This window comes from Coccinella septempunctata, chromosome X, assembly GCF_907165205.1.
Source record: "Coccinella septempunctata chromosome X, icCocSept1.1, whole genome shotgun sequence".
NCBI lineage: Eukaryota > Metazoa > Arthropoda > Insecta > Coleoptera > Coccinellidae > Coccinella > Coccinella septempunctata.
Window position 1 is genome coordinate 8,670,733 of NC_058198.1, and position 18,624 is coordinate 8,689,356.

Below are 18,624 nucleotides of genomic sequence, written 5' to 3' on the forward strand. Positions count from 1 at the left end.
AGAAGTGAAGGGTATTTAAAAAATATGTAAATTTCAATATTGTCAGCTGCAAACTCAATTAAAAAATTAGGAAAATATAATATTTGGTTTATTAATACATCATATTTTCGAAAATGAGAATACAATATGTGTACGTAATATTAAGTAGACAGGAAAATGTGAAAGTAACTGAATGGCACGTCAACAGGGAAACCACGTAACATATATTTTTATCAGAATCCACCGTTTCTGTTTTAAACACACTAATTTTTTTCGTGCACATACTTTCAACATACCTAGGACATTAAACTTAAATAACAATTGGTATAATTCTAAAAAAGCTACTTTACAATGTACCAAATATTTATTATCTAAGGAAAACTTATTTACATCGACGACTATATACTAATCATTTAAAGGGTGACATGTGCACACACAAATATTGAAATCTAGTACAAAAACTGCATAATCAAGCAAAAAAATTACATAATATAATAGTAAAACAACAAATTTCTTAAATTGAATACTATCATCTTCAAATCAAGTATTGAAATATAAAATAATACATATTTGTACAATTCGTTCTCTAGTCATTTTACCGAGACTCCAACAGAAATTAAAACTTTAACCCAAAAATTAACCTGCTCGTCATCTTAATAATTTTATTTTAAAATAATGAATATCCCTCAATAAAAAACGAAAACTTTAATTATGATTATGTACAGTTTTTGTCACTGTATCATAACATCAGAAATTGAAATATCAACATTATTCCGACATTTGACTAGCATATTAACAGTAAATTATCCTTGAAACTAGTGGTGTTATACCATTAATAACAAAATTACTATCAATAATGAAAGATAAAACTTGTGTATAAAATATATATATTTATGTATGAGGTTGCAAAATCAATATAAAATAATAGATAATCGCAGAATAAAATAGGTTTTTCCATGAAATTGGAATCTTTCACCTACAAGATTTTTATTCGATTGGTATGAATGAGCTTAGTTGTTTTTCAAACTCCAAAAGTTGGAAATTTTTGTAATTAAATTTGCGCCGATAACAATGAAAATCAGAAATAACAAAGGTTTTAAATAATGACAACGAAAATTCCCAACTTTTTTATATCACAAATATTTGAACCCTTAGTATATTGCCCCTAAAAAAATCCTGCTGAACATGGAAATTCAAGAAGTATTTTATAAATTCATAATTTAATATGTTGTGTCATCAAAATTATCATTTTATTAGATTAGATGAGAGATTTTTAAGCCCTCAGAGAGAATTTCAGGAGCTACTTAAAAAAAAAATGATAAGTCTTATAGACAGTGATGAATAACAAATTAATGAAGATAACAGTACATAAATTGATTCAAGTACTGTTAAGTACTAAAGTTTTTGTGTCCTACACTTGAAACTATAGTTTTGTCAATGATTAAGCTGAACAGTGTTTTCATAAAAGCTGGACTGTTAGGAAATTTTGAAATACTGACAAACTAATATGGTTCAGTTCTTTTTTCTTCTTCAATATTATTTATTTTTTTTTACAGAATAAACAATTTGTAATTTATAAAATTACTATGAAATTATCTACAATTATTTTGGCTTCTAGTAGGCCAAGGATTTTATGCAAAAATGAAATTATAAAATAAATAAAGGAAGATAACGATTATGTTTTAACTAAATTCAAATAATTTGCATCCAATCATTTACTTATGTTAACCCATGGTAAGCAAATACTGACAATTCATGACCACTCAACATTTTCAAGAAAGCAGCAATTTTTTTTCAAATATGTACAGATACATATATTTGGAACTGAAAAATGATTTAATCTTGGAATTGGAATCTCAATCGAAGATAACTTATTTTAGAGTCTTAAGAGGAAGGGACTATCTGAGTTTCAGTCAGGATTTCAAGTCCAGAATCGACCAAATAAAAATGTGGGGGTTAAAATTTCAACCCCTTCACAAGTTAAATATAAATATGATCATCTGAATCATCAAAATTATAAGTATCCCTATTCTTAAACTTCCAAGTACCAACATTCAATACCCATCCGTTTAAAATACATTAACCAGATGGTAAAACGGTATAAGCAAAAGTTTCAAGTCAATAATTCATCATTCTTCAAATTTCTGAATCGAATCTAGAGACAGTTGATGATGAAAACGACACATAAATTAAAGGGATTCTCTGATAAATAACGAAATTTCTTACAGATTCACTTCAGGAAAGAGAAGTACGACAATTAATTGATATCAGAGTAGTGTTATTCATTGTACAAAAGTTCCAATTATTTTTTTATCAATAAAAACATTTAAGCATAAATTAATCGATGCAATTTTTTTGATGTTAGAAAAATTAGATTTGAAGCATTCTTTCAATTAACAAGTCTTATTGATCATTAATGATAGTTTCCTCGGTTTTAACATCTGTGATACCTTGCATCGCTTTTGTTAAAACAGTCGCATCTTTTAATGATAATACCTGTAAAACTTGAGGTTGGTCACTACTTGAACTCTGAATCATCATTGAGTGTGTAGTTAAACTATTTGGGGTAACTGCTAATGTTTCCATACTGTCTCCGTTATTTGGCTCAACCTGCAACGATTAATAATTGAAATAGCAAATGGGGGTAATCTGGATTACTTTCAGTGCGATAATTTTTCACTATCTTTATAGTGTTCTGATTCACTGATTAAACAACAAAACCAATCTACTTAGCCTGAATAATACTGATCATTTACTATACACTAAATCGACATATAATTAACCATCCACCTATAAACTAAAAACAATATTCTCTCTATAATAAATTGCTCTAAAAATATAACAAAAAAAAGAAGGACACCAAATCATGCAACAATTAGTCAGAAAGTTAGTAAGCACTTCATATTTACTTTTTGGACTTGAAAATTTACACAAAACAACAGGAAAAATATATGTACAACGCAACAAAATAAATAATATAAAAAAGGAAATCATGATAACAAAACAATAATTTAAATACTCGGTAAAGTACACTGTAAACAGTACAAGGAAAAAAATTATAAAATAAATAATAAAATTGACAGAGTAATCTGTTGTGGAATGTTCAGAGAGAAATGATATGATATTCATCATCATTATAAATGATGTTTTCTATTATTTCATGTTGACTGCTATAATAAATCTTTTTAGGTTCACGGAAGATCGAAATATTACAAATAACTTCGCTAGTTATTGAATCGGCCTCAAATATTTCTTCTAATATTTGATCCTGAAAATCAAAATAAGAAAGAATTAATCCTCAAGAAATAAAACCTGTTTTGACACTGATCTGTCAAAATAAAAATAAAAATCGTTTCATGCTATAAATAGAATAGAAATATAATTCCGAAGTCCCGGCAAGTAACATGCTTAGCTTCTCATGAAATGTACGAACTGGCCAACATAACTAGGTCTTGTAGAATCGTACGAAAATCATCATTGATACACAGATAGAGATGCAGTTAAGAATTAGTTTGTTGAGTATTGTTCACTCCATGCAAATAACCTATCCCGGACTTCACATAGTACTTACTTTTGGAACTTGAACAACTGGCGTCACACAAACAGTGCCATCACTGTTCGTGTGAAGATGCTGTATATTGGCTACCATTGTCTGGTACATAGAAGCTGTAACAGGAACGGTGATCACTCCGCTCACTGAAACGGGGTATTCTGTAGAGAACGTACCAGGTTATTAATGAAAATGCGAATCGTAAGGAATATGTATGAAAAATAGTCAAGATTATTATTTCATTCTGAAAAAGAATTCTTCAAAATAATAACTTAAATCAAACACTTCACTTAGCATGGAATTCTGATGTAGAATGAAAATTTGTCAACCAGATACTGTAATTCGGAATAGTGATTCCATACTGAGTGATACATACATTGCTCGACAATTGATCACTGAATTGATCAATTCATTTCAGAAATATTCGCTTCGAGATGTTTATTTTGATCACACACCAGAGTTGTTCAATTGATATACTTTTTTTCAGAAAAGAATGAAGTTTTGTAGAAAAAAATTGATTGAGAAAATGAAAAACTCTAGGTTAGAATAACAGAATACTAGGTTGGTCCCCCACAAGTATTCTACTTTTTAAAAGATGCTTTTTTGACGAGACAATTCATGAAATTTTGGGAAAAATTGGTCCAAATTACCAGCGAAGCGTTTGAAAGCTGCCCCAGATTGTTAATGGTTATTCTAGGGAGGACAGTTGTCTAGAATTCTCTGACCAGATATGCTTGATTTTTTCATCAGAAGCTGCAGCAAGCAGAACAAGAGTGTGTCCATCGAAGTTGACCAAACAAAATCTAGACTTAGTAAATACACAGACTCCAATTTTCAACTATCCAACTGCGGTGATCCTCGACCCACTGCAGTCGGTGTTTTCTGTGCTCCCTATTCACACTGGGATGCTGTGCCCGTCCACGTGCTCTTAAACCACAAAAGTACAGTTGACGTTTTAGTCTGATTAGAAATTATAACTCCTGTTGCAACCCTCAGTGATTTATTGAACCGGGAGGCTGGATATGTGGGATTTCTGCCAGCATTAATGATCAAAAGGCGATCTTGAGTAACTGCCGACCTCCCCCATGAACTAAGCTACTGGGTTGTTTCAGATGAACCTATTCTAACCTGACTTAGAACACTTTGAGAAACATTCAACTGCCAGGATACTTCCTGCTTGGAAAACCCTTCCTGTATGATTTGGTCAAGTTACACAGGACCGATATATCAATATTGCTTCCATTTCGCCAATTGTTGTCAATTCAAATCGAACTTATGCGTTAAAACGAGAAAAAATAGGTTTAGCAACAAATACCACATGGTTTTTTATGCCACCCCCTGCAGCCTACTAGAATTAACCGATTTTAGAGGGCCAAAGCTTGATAAAGTAAAAAAAGAAAATGATACAACAACTTGAAATATCCCAGCTTCTCCTGAAAGAACAAATGTATAACGGATGTTCCAGATAACTCAACAAAGAGTGAAATTAATATATGCGATCCCTATCAATCGTTGAGCAATGTATTTGATATACAGGGTGCTCGGTGAGTGACTGTACAAAATTAAACAGTCACTCACCAAACACCCCAAATAAAAGAAATGATGACTTTACCATGTCCATCTTCAGCTGTCAATATGATCTGTCCCTCGGAATTGAGCGTGGCTTCGGTAACCGAATTCAAATCCACGACCTCTCCAGCTTGGCCACCTTCGGTTATAGTTTGGATAGTGTGAACTGGCGTTCCCTCTCCCTGACTCGACTGGAGCTGTAGAAAATGGGAGCAATGTTAAAAAAATGATACACAACCTTCGGTGAGAAGCACTTACTGTCGCCATGCCCTGCACATGGGCAGTTGTACCATCCGGCAATGTGATAATGGGATTGTTCGGATCGACCTGAACGATGCTAACCGTACCATCAGCATTGGTGATTGTGTGCAGCACAGTCGGCGTATACTGCGTGGCGATCTATAAAAGAGAAAAAGGTTCATAAAACGGCACGAGAATATTCAATTTCAATTTTCTCTGAAAATTCAGAATTCAGTTTTTACATGCAATTATCTTGATCTTTAAAAAAAAAAAAAAATTCCAGAGAAAATTGAAGTGCATAACTGAAGGATGTAATGAATGTGAATTTATGAAAAGAAACAAAACCAAGCTAAGGTGGCATAGGAGCCTAACTAAAAAAAAACATGGACTACTTCCAAAATTTACTTCACCTCAAGACAAAGTATTTTAAAGTGTGTTGGCTTACGTTGTAGTGTACTTCGTCCGAGTTGCTTTCAGCAAGATACTGGGCCCCCTAAGAAAGACTTTTCATGTTTATTTGGACAATTTCAACTTTAAATAAGGTACATAAGACTTCAAATCAGGCTTTCAGCAAATGAGTTGAGAATGACAGGCAGATCAACTCAAAAAAAAATAAAATAAAACATTTCGGTCAAACCATAATCCATGGAAAACTTATTGTACAGAAATAAATGCTTAATTTGACTGAATAACTGATTTCTCGCCGAAAAGGCATTATCTGAGCAGCATGCATTTGACCAATACTAATCGTATTCAAACCATGGTATGGGACGTTCTTTGGTACTAGAAAATTGGACTTGCGTCAACTGAATTGTATCACATGCTAGAATAAACATTCATCATTTATTCATTCTACTCATTGAGTGAATAGAATTTCCAATGACTCGTTTACTCCTAGCACTATGAAAATTCCAGTTGTCGCAACCAGTTTTCTTTAATTTATTTAAATGTGTTGATCTTCAATGGAAATACTGATGGATGGTTGTGTGACTAATAATTGTTAATAGTCTGAGTAATGCGATGAGAGCAGAATTTCAAATTGAAGACATAAATTGAACATGTTAGGTTAAATTGAATTCCTTCTTCATGCTGGACTGATTTGAAAGTAATAAATCTACATAAATTGTTGAATAATAGAAAACATTCAACATTTAACGGGTTGTAGTTTAAAATGCATCCAATTGAGTGCCCAAAACAAATACCAATGCTTCTGGGTAAGTGTGTTGATTCATTTACGAGCTCAACAAGATAGTTTTCCAAGGAATCATCCATTCATGAAATAAAAAACAATATCTTTTCTAATACGAAAAATATCGACATTACATGCACGACACTATTTAAGCAACACACTCAAGATACTTCGTCTACAAGTAAAAAAAAAATCTAGGAGTTATATTAATGTGTCATCACAGCAATGAGATCTAAATCATGGGTTACCTATCTTGTTTTTTCATTATGATGACCCTATTATTTCTCATCAAGATCAAAATGTATTTTTTAGAATCAAGCTTCTTGATGCTTCTCGACACAAAAATGTAAGTCCAACTTTAAAAAAAGAAAACATCGAATCTTATAAGTAAAGCAATGGTGATAAAAAAAGATGAAATGACGGTAATCTTCAATATCAACACAGACAACATCCATAGTATTGGTAAATGATCTACACACATCAACGTCTGAGCTATAGCCAGCGGGGTCTAAGCAGACCTGCGCAGATGAGCCTGATAAGCCATCCGGCGAGGTTGTTATAATTTGAGGCGAGCCGTTAGCTTGGATCTGTATCTTATGAGTTGGGACCATGCCCGATGAATGCATTTTAAGTACACCCACTGAACTACTGACATTGGTATGTAATTGTATGTTGTTCTTGTCGTCCTCTTCGGTGAATGTTGGTAATAAGTCTTCTCTTCCATGGAATTTGTAACAGTTGATTACAATTTGCCTCAATGCATGTGTCCACGATATCTGAAAAATATTTCCAGATATAGGCTTATAATATTGAGAATACTACAGGAAGACAATTATCAACTAACCTTTTGTTTCTCATTTTCACTCCTAGCATCCATCCGTACATTCGCCCATGGCAATTCTTTTGGCCACCAAGGAGGTCTTGTACTTTCCCTGCCCCAACCAGGCTTCCCTCTCCCAGTTGAATACTTCAACATTAAAGGTATAAAAGCTCTAAGTTGTGCTTGTGTCATTTTTTCAACAGGTGTAGGTATACCATCTATTATTAGAGGTGGTAGTTCAAATAATGTGGGATCATCTTGAATTGGAGGAGGTGCCTGGTGAGCTAGAGCATTCTCTAATTCATCCATAACCATCCCTCTTAAATTTTTTATAACATCTTCTAGAGGCTTCGCCCCAAACACTTTGTAACTTGTTACAGGTTTACCAGGAGTCGCCACTAAAACTACAGCCTGTTGGCCAACCCTTGTCGTGAATTCATCGATAGTTTGCTAAAAGAGATTTATCAATTAATTTGATTTAGATTAGATAATTTAGAAACTCACTCGTAATTTTTTTAGTAACCTATTTTGCTGTCGTTTTCTGATAGAGGGATTCGTTTCAAAAGAGTAAGATCTTTTTCGTTTTTTAGCAGAGACTATGGCCGCTGCTGCAGCAACACCCACTGGACCTAAAAGTTTAATTAAATAGTAATTGGTTAAGAATTTGCAGCTTTATCTACGTGACGAAAACTTACCAGCTGCAGCAAGCTGTGCAGTTACCTCATCTCCCATTGCAGCTGCCAGTAAATCATGACTTTCCTCATAACCTGAGCCAGGAGAAGATGGCATATTGTCATCATCATCGTCAGATGCAACCGACATTTCACCTGGTGAACTTACAACCATAGTTATCTGTTCTGAATTACTTTGATTTCCGTTAGAGTTCATCATTAATATAAATCAACCATAACATTGATTTGGCACCACCTGTAAATAAACGTACCTAGAGAAACAATTTGGCAATACTTACAGATCAAACTACACAAGTTTTCGAAATCAATCGATAGATATTATGCTACATTGCTTCCACATTAAATTTAGTTCAAGGTACACATTCAGCAAGTTACATTTATTATTGGCAGGTGTAGATTAGTTCCTCATGCAAACAATCTTATGCAGCAATTTGCTGATGTCCAAAATTCTCCAGAAGCCTTTTGATTCTAACTAATGTTGATACTGAAATCTAACTACTCCATTTGAGCACACACTGAAGTATTATACAGATATTTTGATAATGTTGTTAGGAGGTAAGCTCTGAAATAAACGAATTTAGGTAAAAATTCTTAGAATAATCGTCGAAATTACTCACAGAATTACAACCAATATTTGAGGTTAGGTTTGAGTAATCAAAAATTTCGGTATTTGTCAAAACAACTTATGTCATCTGAGTAAATTATCGCTATCTCGTCAATATCTTCATGAATGCTACGAAAACTTTCAACAAAACATTACCTTTTCAAGCAAAAAACAGGACATACAAAAATGCAACTACATAAAATCAATAATTGATACAATGGTTCCCCTTTCCCCGGAAGAACATAGATTATCATGCTTTATTAAGTATTCGCCTTCAATGATACATTATGATATCATAAAATATTTTATACTAAGAGATTTGTTTTGTATTTTCGTATTTCATATTTTTAACGCATGCACATGAACATAAACAGTATTTGCGCAAAAGGGCAATACATTTACAAATTGGCGCCAGCATAACAAAATGTTCGACAAACGCGATAGGCAAGAAATATGGCTTCCAAGGTTTGGCATCCCAATGCTTTGCAATTAATGATAGGGGGTTCCAAGCAATGCTTTGAGGTGTGAAATATGCTTTTAAAATGTGAAACACATACTTTTTAGTTGAGCGCATCCCGTGTTTATCAGAAATGGAGCAGTCTCAGTTAATATTATCACTACGTCTGCGTACGCACCTGCGTGTGTGTTGAACTTTTAACAGAAAAATGAATCTGAGAGATTAGTTTTCACTTTATTTCGATTTTTAATAATTTAACCGACCTCACAACAATTGTTAGAACTTATCAAGCACCACAAATATTCACTGAACTCACTGACAGTCAAATTTACGTCACAATTCTGTTATCGATCGAAGGTTGTCTCCATTCGTAAATGCCCGACAATAATTTGAGTCACAGCCATTTAAAACGAGTCTGCGCATAGAGCCATTCATCAATTTTCTTTTAAATTTCATGCATTCTAAAATGATTTTTTTTCAAATTTACTCTTCGGAATGTATCCCAACACCCGTATATTAATTAAGCCCACAATTTTGAAAAAATTTATTCATTTATTACACGTTGTCAGTTTTGCGAGGTTAAAAATAAAAATTATGAATACATTCTGACAATCAAGCAGAATTTGAATAGCCCGCCCAAATTACAACAATTCATGTGATTCCTCGAGAATAAATGAGGAAATTTGAATAATTTTGAGTGATTTAATTTTTAATAATTGAGTAGGAGATTAATAATGCAGGAACTATCGAAAGGAAAATTAAAATTAATATTATTTCACATTTGATTTCGACAAACGCACAGAAGCACAATTCTTCTTCTTTATTGTGCAATCGTTCATATTAGATATTAAAGTATTATATATTTATTTGCAAAACTCACACACTCTGTATCTTATAAATGAAAAAATTACCTGTTTATAACCCCGAAATTCCTTAGAATTGAACACTTTCGTTAATAGACCATGCGTGGGATGTCCCTAGGCAGTAAAGGATATCCCTTGACCCTAGGACAAATTTTCATCCAATATGTCCCTAGGATATTCCGCTTCCAATAAAATACAACCTATTGATATCCTATACGTATTTGGTGACTGCTAAAAAGGAATGTCTGTCTAGGAGGAGGCTCTAATTGTTGCCAGTCACCTGATACCTATGGGACGTCGATAGGAAGAATAACACCCCAAAGGGTTGCCTGAAGGATAATTAACCGTGAGGTTTCTGAGTATTCGAAATGTGCTGTATTGGAATGCAGCACAACAACATTCCAAGCAGAAATTCAGGCAATGGATGCTTGCCTTGTAGAAAACTTGAATAGTAGATATAGGGACAAAAAAATCGGCATGCGCTTTGAGAAACAGGCGGTCTTTGGAGCCTTTTCTCACCCTGGCAAGTCGCAGAAGCTCACAAAAGCATTACCACTTGTGTTACTGCTGGTACAGAATGGAATTCTTGACAACGTTTGTTCCGCAACCGATAGTTGGGATGGCCGAAACCACAGCAAGAGGATAGGTGCCTGAGTGGATAAAAAATCAACACCACTCTCCGTTTTTAAACTTTCCTCTGAGTAAGGCGTTGTTGGAAAGGACGCTTTCTTACTCATTCTAGTGTCTAGGTATTCTTAAAATGAGTACAGAACCGATTCGATCTATCACTAGACTAACACCATGCACACAATTGGCTTCTTCAGAGAAAAACAGAGAAGGACTGCACTTTGCGTGAGGAAGGCTCCAGATTGTAGATCTATTGTGGCTTCCATCCAAGCTGATCTCACATCTTCGTCGTCTACAGCTTGTCCTCCTCTTCCTGAGTTCTAATCCAGTATCTGGGAAGGCTTTCTCCAATCTGCTAGATCCATTCTCACTATATGTTTCCTGAGGCAATGCTCTGTAAGTACTTCAGTACGAGGTGTAGCATATTTTTGCCAAGATCCAGATTCCAAAGGAACTTTCTGCAATGGTCCAGCCTCAGAAGATTCCACCAGAGTGTTTTTTCTTCTCCTGAAAATCTTTTTGTAGGTGAATTTTCTTATACCAAAAAAGTGTTTCATTCCAATGAAAGGAGTTTGTGTGCTCATCGCCTTCCAGGACAACCTTTTCACTAAACAAATTATACCAGGGAAGGTTCGAATAATGCTTTTTCTACTCCCCCACATAGAAAGTTCAAGTCAACGAATATGACACTTATAATCAATTGTTTATTGTTATTATGTGACCTTATATCACAATTTTCATACATAATTCATTACTACAGTACTGATATTGTAAGTGCAACAGGCGATGCCTCAAAAAGGTACTTTACAACAATGAGCTACATAATCAAACCTCATAAACAAATGAAAGGAACTGAACGACTCATGACGAGGGAAACTTCGATAAATAGGAATAGCGAGAAAAAAAGAAGTGGCCTTTACCGCAGAAAATTAAACACCAAGTAATAATAATAAGAAAACCTACTCGTTGATGGTAAGGTAACGATCGAGAGCAGTTCTATGAGGGGAAATTCAATTCAATGTATCGAGCTAGAAATATTAAGATTTCTACATTCATGTTTATAAAAAATGTCACTGGTAAACCACAACAATGGTCAGTGATTGGGTGGCATTTTTAATTATCGCACCTGTTTCTCTTTGTCGTAGATAGTCTTGCAAGACATTTAACGTAGTAATGACTTCCTGAATATTTTCCATGGGAGGATAAGTAAATTTACCTATATACATAATTTCCTAGGACGTATTCCAGAACTTAATTGGTAGACGTGGTATCAAACCGAATATTCGTCATCGACCGTATTTTATCATTTCATTGAAAGCCGAAGAATTTGTTGAAAGAAGGAAGTTTCATTCATAATAAGTTATATAACAAATTATTCCACTGTATGCTAATGCCTCCTTTTTAATTACATCAATCGGACTGTGTATCATCGAGTTCCGGATGCAATCGATTAGATAGTTGATTACTATGGAAGATGAGTCAACCATAGTTCATTGGAGAGACATCTATAGAAGACCTTGGTAGCACACATTTTGAACTTGGATTGTTTTGATAATTGCTTCTCCTTAAGGCGCAACAAAAACACTAATACACTAATTGAGAGTGTGAAATGAAAAGTTTAGGCGAAAAAAATAATAATTTCACTATTAGTATATAATTAAATCGATGAAAAAACACTCCTCGACCTCCCAAGGGTCAAAGCAAGACCAAGACGTGACATTTAATTCATCTACGATATCAAACGTGCAGAATAAATTGTAACGAAGTTCATTTTTACCAGTTTTCAACTCTCAAACCCTGTCAAAATGTTATACTGAAATTTCACACCCAGAAACACTAATTATAAAGCAAATTTATTCTTATTTTAGCAAAAGAGTTCTTGAAAGATGAAGATATCTTCTTTAAGCTTAAATTATTCGAAAACCGTTGATTTTTTTATGATATGTATATCAGAGGGGTATCTTTTCTCGAGGAAAAACTGGTAATGAGAAAATAGAGCCAGAAAAGGGTAACTCGCCCCTTGAAAACTACCCATGGTGAATACGAAGAGCATAAGCAAATAACGGGTTTTGGTATCCTCAAATAATGCCCAACAGTAGTTATGATTCCCATTCAAGAAGTTATGTACGAGAGACCAATTATTGTGATGATCTTTCAGAGGGTTCTAGCACCCTTTATTAGCAGTTTCGGACATCATTTCATTGGACAAAGAGCACTTTTTTGCTGGTGTTCTATCATCTCTAAAAAAATTGCTCGATATTTCCGATTCACCTCGTATACATAAAACAGAAGCGCTCTTGGCTTGTGGACCACTTACATCTGCGAACAAATTGCTCAAACTGACGTTGCATAACAGGTGTGTTAGGTAAAAAAATAACAAATACACTATAACCGTTTCCTGAGAAACGTGCCTTTTAACGACGTAGCTTGAATACACCAAGTAACATTAATATAAGAACACAAAGTAATGGTTGAAAACTTTAATAATATTAACTAAACGATTGAAAAATCGAGTGAAATCAAAGAAAAGTCAATAATGAAATGGCCAATCTACTCTTGAGATGTACTAACTCAGACTGTTGGTGTATATTCTATACCCATTCATAACCAAGGGCGGTTCCAGTAGGAGGGTCAATAATATTTGGATCTGCGATGATTTTTATGGGAGATACGTGTGTTGAAAGTCAGTTAAAAATTCGTCAAGACCGAACGGTTGCACCGAGGTCGATGAACATTCAAACAGATGTACTCAATGGGTGCAAGATCCGGAAAATAGAGTGGCCATAAGTCAAACCCAAACGGAATATTGGCTGTTGCGTCGACTGACAGTTTTTCTTCGACATTATATCGTTCACCACTTTCTCACACGATTTTTCATGCAGCTACTTATTTTTCTAGTATTCATCGATAATTATTGACGGTTCAATTCTCGCAAGCCACTAAATTTCTACACACAACAATGGTTTCCACGACAGTCCCTGATGTAGTTTGCAGGCTTAAGGCTTGCATAAAACAAACCAGCATGCACCGAAAATTGTTCATAAAATTATAGGCTGATTTTTCCTGAATGAAATCAACGCGGAGAAACAACAAAGATATGCAGATGGAATCCCCATTTGTAACACCACATAAAAACTATACTACACTTTACAGTTCCCCATTCAGCAATAAACTGAAAATTTTATGTTATGAATTTTCTGTATTTGTTTTGGCAACTATATGCTATATAGTTATCTTATGGCAGATGTTTTAGTAGGTTGCATGACCACCAAAAATTTATTTTTTTGATAATTTTCAAGATAAATGCTGCTGCCAAAATGTTTATCAATCAAAATCATAAAATTATTTGAGAAAATTATTGGTCAATATTCTTAAACAGATGAAGAAGAAGGGGTTACAGATTGAAGTATTGATTGAGAATATTTTGGGAGGTGCATACACTTTTCTTGGAACTCTTTAGGAGTTTTCTCTTCCAACATCTGAAACACAAGGAAAAGAAATTAAAGTTGTTGCTGCTTCTAGTAGTTGGTAAAGAAAAGCGACAAGTCCCAAGAAAAGATTTAACTTAAAGGTTGATTAGAGGGAACATATTAAGAACGACAATAATAGGGGAAAATTAATACTTAATCTTCGATTACATTTTTGAAATGCCTTGTGCATGGATGAAAAATGAGATCATCTGTAGCACACACCTAACAGTTTTTGAAATAATATTGTTATGAAATATATTGGTTATTACTTTCATATTGATAGAGGGTGTAGTCGACTTTATATTTAAGATAAGAAAAACTATGATTATCGGGAATGCAGTCGATTAACTAGTGGACCCATTTTCCTTTTCAGTTCAATTATTAGGTTACTTTATATTTCCTTATTTAGGGGCAGGAGTTGAGGTTGTGTCATAGGTGTTCTGTATTAAACATGAAAAATCCAATCAAATGAACCAGGATTTACAAAAATCGAAGAAAAGGGACAATTGTCACACTATCATTTGAAATATCTATACTATTAAAAAGATCTTTCTTCTTGTTCTTCACTAAATTTTTCAATAAAGTAGTAAGCCAAAGCCCTTTGTCTTTTTTCCCTGATTTTTGATAATCCTGATTGTTCATATTGGATTGGACATTAAGCTTTAAGCATTAAGCATTAAGAAAAGAAAAATAAATCATTATTTAATTGGCAGCATTCTAAATAATAATAGTTTTTTTGTATTTTGATCAGTACTTTCTTCAGATCATTTCAACACAATTTTAGGTGGTAATAAGTAGGGAGATTTTTGGAAAAAGCAGTTGTATGACCAGTTGAGTAATCTAGTTGGTGTATTAAGATTGAAATTTTGAAAATAAAACATTAAAATTCCTGTTTCCAAAATTGTGGAAAATGTTTTTGTTTATTCTTAGGACTGTAAAGAGAACTTTATGATTTGATAATGAACTACCTTCCACGTTACTGATTTTATTACCGTATCTGATACGGTAATGCAGTAATTACAGCATTGTCGGTCATAAAACAATATCCTTAAGGTAGATTCAGACAATCGTCAATACTGTTTAACAATTGTTCGTCAAAATCAAAGAAATTTTGGTATTTTTTAAAATATATACCTTAAAAGTGTAGGTATTGAAGGACTAGTATGTTCATTTCCTACTAGTATGATTCACAACCTTGGCTCGAGGTGCAAACTTGAGGGGTTAAAATAGCGGACTACAATCCTCTTCATGCTAATTTGACCTGACCAAGAGATAGTTTGAAATCGAAATTTGGTATCTATCAAGCCTTATGAACTTTCCAATAGCTTAGATGGTGCATTCAAGTTAAAGAGGTATCCTAATTGAAAAAAGGGATGGTCATTGCTTTATTAAATCAGTGAGCAATCTTTGAAGCAAATGAAATCTTTCCCATCCCGCTCAGAGGTTGTTGAACGTCTACGGAACCCCCGAAGTTCCAACGAAGATCAAGAAACACGAGAAATAAACATGGCAACGTTGTGGTTATTCGAAACAAAAAACCCACCTAGCTGACCACCAATACCTGTCATACCACACAAATAAACAGGGGGACAGAGGGGGGCGATCATGGCAGCACCTTGCAATACCAGTGCCAGTGGCAGTGCACCAGTACCACTTCTATCGCGTAGATATCGGTAACATTTGTACTCACTGTCGTGTTCTCGGAGGCGGTTCAGTGATGTATCGCTAGTCCAATTATTTGGTGTGTTGTGGTACAGGAGAACATCCGTTCGAAAATGTCAGACACGAATAACCTATACTCGAAGTCCCGTCTTTGCGTCATCAAAAAATGGGACAACTTCGACGGATACGGCTTTAATCTGCACGCAGAAAAGGGCAAACCGGGCCAGTACATCGGCAAAGTGGACGAGGGCTCGCCAGCTGAGGCTGCCGGTCTGCGACAGGGCAACAGGATTTTGGAGGTGAATGGCGAGAGCATAGCGCAGAAGACTCACAAGCAAGTTGTCGAGCTCATCAAGAGCCAGCCAGAGGAGACTCAGCTCCTCGTCGTCGATCCAGACGAAGTGGACACCATCATCCCGACCAATGATGATTCGACCAAGGTCGAGAAAAAAACCAATCACGAAACCAAAACGGAGGAAAACGGGGTCTTGAATCTCAACATGACGGCCGCCGAGCTGCGGGCCAAACTGGCGGCCAAAAAGCGCTTCGATCCCAAGAAGGAGTCGATGGATTTCCAGCAGAAGTTCGATATAGTGCAGAAACTCTGATCAGACTCCAGAACACGTGCTTGTGTTTATATTTGTAAATAAGTAGAATCCTAGTATGTTAAAATTTGTTTAGCTAATGAGCGTTTTGTGAATATAGGATGAATGTAGTGGCCTTGCTGTTATTGAAATTCTGAATTGAATGCAGTGTTACTTAATGACAGGTATCTATTATTTTAAAATGTGTTGACGCAACTCCACATTGAATCTGACGATGCCATGGGATTATTTTTTGTTGATAATATATCAAAATATATTGTTCCGATAAATAGGAGTGTTTCAACCAATCAAACCACCCACACAAGAGACGCATCTGTCAAAAACAACTCTGTCTTATCGATTTTCGTTCCGATTCAGTCTTCGAATGAAATATTTCAATAATCAACCGCATAATTAAAAATCCAGTTTTCTTCCCGCTGACAACATCACGTGAATTCATTGTGTGAACAAGACGATTCCGATTACGCCAGAACTGACGAAAATTCTTCGTGTATACGAAATTAATACATTCCACATTTCATTCCTGTGCCGAACTGAATATGCGGAAAAAAATTTAATTCCATAACGGTCTTGATTGCAGCAATAACGAATAACTAAGATATCAAAATCCTCAAACTTGATTGCAACATTAAACATCTAGTTTTCATCTCAGTTTCAAGTAAATCTCTTTGGTAAATAGAATTATAATTGCCCTCAATACGAAAGTAATAAGTTGAAAAAATCGTTGTGTAAGATAAAACGTTGCTTGATTTCTATTATACGATTTAGCTCCTATTAATTGTTGCAAAAAGTAGCGCTCAGAGCGGAATTTCAAAACACCAAAATTAAATAGATGGATATACAGGTTGTCAACTTGAAGAGGAAAGGGCCTTTTTTCAGTCGAAAAACAAATTTCGGAAATTTCAATTCGGTGATAGAGCTCTATACCTATATACATGGTGTTTTTGACTCGTACAAATATTTTAACAATAGATTCCTGAGGTCAAAAGTAACACTTTCTCACTTTACCATTTTTTCCAGTTCAGCTCGGTTGAAAAGATACGGGCTGTTGAAAATACATAAAAAATGTAAATTTGAGTTATATCTCACAAAAGATTTACAGAATGAAATGCTTTTCGGGATATAGTATTTCATTGATACTACACTACATGAAATACATAAAACTACCAGGAATTCAAAGAATCCAACTCTTTAAAGTAAGTTGATCGCTTACTGATGAATATTCGACTCTTTTGGAAAATAAAAGTATTCTTCATATTTTCTCGTATAACTCGCTATTTTCAAGTAATTCGATATTCAAAAATAAAAAATATTTGAAATTAAAAAAACTCTGTACTTTGGCTGAATGCAACTCTGCTGTTATATTCAACTTGTTATTCTGGGGCGGCATAGCTCACTATGAAAACTTAAAAAGGCTACATTTTTTTTATCTAGGCTGAATCAGAAAAAAAGTGTCTTCTAACCAAAAGAATCTACTGTTAAAAAATGTACTCAACGACTCCAGAGAGACTTCAGGATGTGATGGCAATTCTTCAATAGAAAAAAATGCAATTCTCAACTGTTATCTCAAATTCAGTGCTTTTTAGAAACATGTATCCATTATTTTTTGCTCTCTCAATACTGAAATCAATTGTTCTGACAACAAGGTCATCTCATAATATATTCTAACTTCCACAGAAAAATGCAAATTAAACAAAAAAATGCAATCTATTACCTGTCAGATCTACTATACAGGGTTAGTCTTGAAACGTAAAAATATTTTAACAGTAGATTCTTGAGGTAAAAAGAAACACTTTTTATATATACCATTTTTTCCGATTCGGCCCTGTTAAAAATATATACCCATTTTAGGTTTTCATAATGAGCTGTGCCACCCCTGGAAAAACAAAATTACCTTCGGAATAACTAGCCAAATCTGTGACACTCCTCATCTGTGATTCTTTTGAAAAGGGCTGCATTCGTTCAAAGTTCCCAATTTTTCAAATTTCACAGATGTTCATTTTTGAACATCAAATTACTCAAAAACGGCGCATCATACGAGAAAATATGAAGAATACTTTTATTTTACAGAACTTACAAATATTCATTAGATAGAGTCCAACTTAGTTTCAAGAGTTGGGTTCTTTGAATTTTTGGGATTTTCATGGTACGTAATGGTCCTAGTAATGGTCATAATGAGAAAACTGGAAGACGTGGGTGATATCTTGTGTTCAGAAAAGTTTCGTCAAATAAATGAAAAACTATATTCCGAAACTCATTTCATTCGATAAAACCGTTTGTGAGATAGAACTAAAAAT

At 34.3% G+C, this 18,624-nt stretch overlaps 2 protein-coding genes across 10 annotated transcripts; one reads left to right on the plus strand and one right to left on the minus strand.

Moving 5' to 3' along the window:
• Positions 1–71: 71 nt before the first annotated feature.
• On the minus strand, positions 72–9,491 carry LOC123321365 (DNA-binding protein Ewg). 9 transcript variants are annotated; one of them, XM_044908901.1, is made up of 12 exons: positions 9,201–9,491; positions 8,657–8,781; positions 8,415–8,601; positions 8,043–8,274; positions 7,852–7,976; positions 7,372–7,797; positions 7,181–7,303; positions 5,784–5,831; positions 5,357–5,497; positions 5,142–5,295; positions 3,551–3,690; positions 72–2,589 (listed from the first exon to the last, which is right to left on the minus strand). In XM_044908901.1, the coding sequence occupies exons 4-12, from the start codon at positions 8,236–8,238 to the stop codon at positions 2,383–2,385; spliced, it is 1,560 nt and encodes a 519-aa protein (XP_044764836.1). In that variant the 5' UTR covers positions 8,239–8,274; positions 8,415–8,601; positions 8,657–8,781; positions 9,201–9,491; the 3' UTR covers positions 72–2,382. The 9 variants fall into 9 exon arrangements, with proteins under 9 accessions (XP_044764836.1, XP_044764840.1, XP_044764838.1 ...); XM_044908905.1 differs by lacking the exon at positions 8,657–8,781 and having other exon boundaries at positions 9,279–9,491; XM_044908903.1 differs by lacking the exon at positions 8,657–8,781.
• Positions 9,492–15,656: 6,165 nt separating this feature from the next.
• Positions 15,657–16,596, plus strand: LOC123321443 (Na(+)/H(+) exchange regulatory cofactor NHE-RF2-like). The gene has a single exon (XM_044909048.1). It carries the CDS (start codon positions 15,836–15,838, stop codon positions 16,328–16,330), a length of 495 nt encoding a protein of 164 aa, XP_044764983.1. The 5' UTR covers positions 15,657–15,835; the 3' UTR covers positions 16,331–16,596.
• Positions 16,597–18,624: the final 2,028 nt, after the last annotated feature.